Here is a 5,158-nt window from a genome sequence, read left to right on the forward strand (position 1 = left end):
ATAGATGCCTTCGGTGGACAGGTTATATATAGCTGCTGCAACAGTGCAGCAACAACAGCTGCAGCAGGAGGTGCAGCAGCAGGAGCATCAGACGGGGCAAGTGCAGCAGCAGTGGAGGGTTCAGCTGCAGCAGAAACTCCTACCGGGAAGGCGGAAGCAGTGTTTGCTGCTGCTGCTTCCAAGTTGGCTGCCTTTTGCAGCAGCAGCGCCGCTCTGTTATCTATTTCTGTTGAGACAATGAGTGCACAAGCATACGACGAGGTAATTTCCTTAGGAAATAAAAACGACAGCGAAGATGAAGAAGTCCTGGAGGCAGCTGGAATACAGCAGGAGCTCAGCGTAAGAACACTGGCTTTATATTGTTGCACTGTATCTACAGATGGTCTATCACTGCTGCTGCAGTTATTTGCATTTCTTGTGATGCTCTCTATGCGGCTGCTGCTATTTAGTTCATTTGCCGTTCCCTACCGGTGTCTTCTCTTTGGTAGCTGCTGTCTCTTTGTTGATCCTGTTGTTGCGACCGCTGCTGCTGCTGCTGTTCTCGTTGCTGCTAGTGTATCCCTGTTTTCTGCTGCGCAGCAGCAGCAGTTTCTGCTGCTTCTGCGTCTCCGAATTGGTGTGTTTGCCCCACACCCAGCTTGTCGCTCTCTGCGTTGTTGTTTGGGTACTTCTGTGGTGATGAGCCCTGGAAAAAGAAAACGAGAATGAAGGGAAAGAGAAAAAAGGGGAGAAGAAAGACAGAAGGAAATCTGTATTCTGTTTTTGTTTGCAGTCTTTCGTCAGACAGCGAAACGTCAGCGCCATAAAGATCGAGCTCTGCCGGCTGCCTCCTCCTCCCTGCTGACGCCGCCTTGAAGTCTGTGCTGAAATTTACGGGGAGTCGTGTGTCTTGCAGCAACAGTAGCAGCAGCAGCAGCAGCAGCAGCAGCAGCAGTGGCGGGGCTGCTGTAAGGAGCGTACCATGTAGCAGCAACACGTCTGTTGTTGTTGCCTTTGTCTCGCAGCGGCTGCACTTGGGGGGCAAACGAATTGTTTAGGCCTCGGGGCAGCACCTCATTGAACTCACAGACAGTGCACAGTTTGTCTTCACTACTACATTTTATAGATTGTCTTTATTATTACAGTGTACAGATTGTCTTTATTACAGTTACAGTGTATGGATTGTCGTTGTTACAGTGAACATGAACATAGCTTGTTTTGTTATTTATTTTTAATTAAAATGAATAAAATAATTATATTTTGATTGCTTCTTTAATTTGAATGATGTCTGCTCTAAAGGTAATGATGGGAAACAGCACTACCCATGTAGATGACCGCAGTGTTTGTGGTGTATGGATGGTTTGTACTGAAGTAACCACTCTATATATATTAAGTTATTTCAGTAGATAGATAAATGAAGAGAGACAAAATAACGAAAAGAGAGACAGGGAAAGCAAAAAGGGGTAGTCTAAGCATCCTACAAGTAAAGGACAACTAGTCGTTTCATACGAGTGTAGTAGTATGAACAGCACCTACACCAGTGAAGTAGAGAAACCAAGAAAGGGAGCAAGCCAGGCGGGAGAGCGGTGCGAGCACCCCGCGGTGCGGGCCCACAGCCAAAGGGGAAAACCGTAGACAGTCTCGTAGATATATTCTCCCGCTGAATTACCAGCATAGCCCTAACGCAGAACCCAGATATATAACTTTCCCCTCCAAGGTTACGGGTCGCTGTCGTTGTGAGCCTGTCGTGTTCCATTGGACTTGTCAGTCAACGGCTCCTCTCTAGGCTAGAGTGCGCCCACGGGTGCCCATTACTTCGCCTATATTATAAAGCTGTAAGTGTTCCTACTCTTATCACGGAGCTGGATCCTGAAGATTACATACACTACTTTAGATTACGTACACCGCAGCAGAAGACAGAAACAAGCTTGGGGCTGTCCTGTTGGTTTTCTTCATTGCAAGAGTGCTGCAACAAAAGCTGTGATAAAAGAGACCAATGGACCTCGTTTGTCCCTACAANTCTTCATTGCAAGAGTGCTGCAACAAAAGCTGTGATAAAAGAGACCAATGGACCTCGTTTGTCCCTACAAAAGACAAGCTGAGCCTCCTTATCCGCAAGAGAACATCGATGAGAGGCTTCTGCTGCTGCATACAGCTTTCCTTTACTGCCTGCTACTCACCTTGCTGTTGCTCTCCTCCCCCCTTTCGGGCCTTGGAGCCGTCCCCCCCACTGCCAGCCAGGCAGCACCAGGCTGAAACACTACTGCAGCAGCTGCTACAGGTGGTGCTGCTCCTGCTGCTGCTGATGGTGTTACTATGCCGTTTTCAAGACGCCGGCAATGGGGAACTCCTCAGTCTCTGCCTGTCCGTCTTGTCTCAACCCGATTTCCATCTTCTTTCTACCCCTGCGGCGTTTCCGTAGAGCAGAAAGACTTGATGTCTCTGTCTGTATCTCACTGCTGGGGCAGCTTCGTACGGCTGAAAAAGGAAGCCTCTGCCGTTGACGCTGCCTCAGCCCCCAGCCGGGTGGCTTCCTGTGCTGAGTTACGCAGAGATGACCTGGTAGCCTCTGGTTGCAGCAAGGGCTCCCAGCTTTCCCAGGAGTTGTTGCTGTTGCTGCTGCTGATCGCTGCTTTCAGCTGCTGCTGGGGGCCGCGACAGGGCGGGTGCTGTCTTCTGCCTGCTGCCTCCAGTGCAGCTCTTGGGGCACTCTGGAGCGGGCAGCAGGGCTCGATGGGTCTCACGCTGTTGTTGCTGCTGAGACGGCTGCTACTGGCACTGGGAAGCTGCACGGGGTGGAGTTGTTGGCCCTCTTCTGGCCTTAATACCAACACAGAGGGGCCATCAGCCCCCAACGTTCCCGGCAACTCTGCAGGCCCCCCTTTCCCCAGGCCCTCTTCTCGCTTGCTCGTTGCGCTGTCCGTACTTACAGGTNCAACTCTGCAGGCCCCCCTTTCCCCAGGCCCTCTTCTCGCTTGCTCGTTGCGCTGTCCGTACTTACAGGTCTCCAAACAGAATGGGATTTACTCCTCTCATTATGAACCTTAAGTTGTCCTGCTTGCATGCATGCAGCCAACCCCTCTAGAAGCATAGTTGGGTGGTTCTGGGCATCAGAAGGTTCTGTGCTTGCAGTGCTTATACGCCGCCCTCTTCTCCACATGGCGAACTCGTGGAGCTTCTGGTGGCGCTGCTCTGCAGTGGTGTCCGCCTGCTTTCCCTGTGTTGTTGGGTGTCTCGACGGGAGTGAGGGGCTTTCAAAGAACTCCTTGGAACCCGAGTGCATGCATCCTCCTCTATCCAGCCGTTCATGCCCCGCGAGGTGTTCTCCTCTCCTGCCCTCCTCTTTCAGCGTTACGGCGGTCATGCTGGGGGGCCTCTGGAAGTGCCTCTCTGGCCCCCTAAGCAACGGGGATTGTCTGTACACCCCAATTCCAGCTGCTGTTCTTCTTGTTCCTAAGCTGCTCGTTCGCTCTCTGCTGCGGGGGCTGACCATGGGTGTGCCGTTGGCGCCTATGGCATTCGACCGGCCCCACAGAACAGGGGAAATGCGGTTTTGCTGCTGGCCTGCAGCAGCAAAGGGGTCAAGGACGGGGCACGTCTGCACAGGCGAGGCATTTGCCGCTACTCCTCCTACCTGCAAACGGTCGACTCCCCTCCCCAGCGTATAGCCCTGCCTGCTGAAATCAGCGAAATCGCCGGGGGGTTCTCTCCCTTCACTTGCTTCAGCAGGCATCACCTGCTGCAGCATAGTGGGAGCAGCCGGGTCTGCGGGTGACCGCTGAACCTTCACCAGGGGTTGCCAACCAGGTGATCGTCCCCTCCCCTCCTTCTCCTCTCTTAAGTTGCTCCTTCGAGTCGGCACTGGCAACTCAGGTTGCTGCTGTTGCTGGTGCTGCACCGGATACAGCTGCTGCTGCTGTTGTTGCTGTATCCGGTAATGCAGTGGATGCGGCGGGTGCTGCTGCTGGCTCTTCAGTGGATGATGCTGCTGCTGCTGCTGCAATAGATACTGCTGCTGTTGCAGTGGATGCTGCTTCTGCTGCAGCGGATGCTGCTGCTGCTGCAATGGATGCTGCTGCTGCTGAANTGTTGCAGTGGATGCTGCTTCTGCTGCAGCGGATGCTGCTGCTGCTGCAATGGATGCTGCTGCTGCTGAAGGTCATGCTTCTGTTGATGCATTTGATGCTGCTGCTGCTCCATATGATGCGGCGTCTGACTGCCTTCGAAACCCGCGTTGAGCCGCTGGGCGTAGTGGACACTTCTCTCTAAAGGTGGTTCCTGCGCTCGTTCAGAAGTCATTTTGCCAAGAGCGCATTGAGATGTGCCACGGGCGACGCTGGAAGGTCTCATGCTGCTCCTTTCTTCGTTGCGGGGCCGGACGTGGCCGATAAAGTGCTGAAGCCCCATGGAAGGGGCCACAGCTGTGCCAGCTGCTGCTTCTGGGTTGTGTGCATCTCGAGGATTCCCCAGCAGTGCAACGCCGTTTGTATCGGCTTGCCTCGGTTGATGTGGTGTCTGTACCATCATGGGAAGGCCCTTGGTATGGCTGCAATTCCATTCATTGCCGCTAAGCCTTCTGTTGTCTGTTGTTGTTTGTTCTCCAGGCCTCAGTACTGCTTGCCTCAGCAGGATGGGGACAGGCTTCTGGTTGGGCGGGGCTAAGCTTGAGTGGAACGCAACAGCATTTCCCGTGCCCTTGTTAGGTGGTGGCTGGCTCCTGGCTCTCGTCTTTATCACTATGACAGGCGCAGCAGCAGCAGCGGCCCGCAATGGACGCGAATCACTGGGCGCTATGGGAACAGCAACTCGCCCCACACCCATAGTAGCTCCTGCGCGTTCCTGGCCTGCCTTGTTAGGCTGCCCTGTCAAGTAGTCAAGAAGGCTCCGGAGAGATCCATCAGCCTGCACCTTGGGGACGGGAACAGGTCTAGACACTGGCGAATGCTCGTGTTGCGTAGGCCCTGCTGGTGCTTCTCGCCTGCTGTCGGTCACCCACGAGGCCGCCTGCACGTGGCAGCTGTTGGGAGCCTCGAGAAAGTCAATGAGAGGCGAATCTGCTGCGGAAATCCTGCCTACAGTAACGTCGCCCCGTGCTCCCTCAGGCGTTAGGGCTCTCCGGCCGGGCGAAAATGCAATGGGTTGGGGCCCCTGGGGCTTCAGCTTGCGACCCGTATCAGGG

General features: G+C 54.1%; 1 protein-coding gene across 1 annotated transcript; it reads right to left on the bottom strand.

The window, feature by feature from the left end:
* Nucleotides 1-2,432: 2,432 nt before the first annotated feature.
* EMH_0071630 (uncharacterized protein) lies at nt 2,433-4,800 on the bottom strand (the record flags this gene model as incomplete). The annotated part of the gene is given in 5 exon segments (XM_038022688.1): nt 2,433-2,799; nt 2,910-2,911; nt 2,915-4,063; nt 4,067-4,131; nt 4,197-4,800. Coding segments are annotated over 5 exon segments (2,187 nt in total).
* Nucleotides 4,801-5,158: the final 358 nt, after the last annotated feature.

The sequence above is a fragment of the Eimeria mitis genome, genomic scaffold (assembly GCF_000499745.2).
Source record: "Eimeria mitis Houghton genomic scaffold, Emh_scaff4020, whole genome shotgun sequence".
In the NCBI taxonomy this organism is placed as follows: Eukaryota; Apicomplexa; class Conoidasida; order Eucoccidiorida; family Eimeriidae; genus Eimeria; species Eimeria mitis.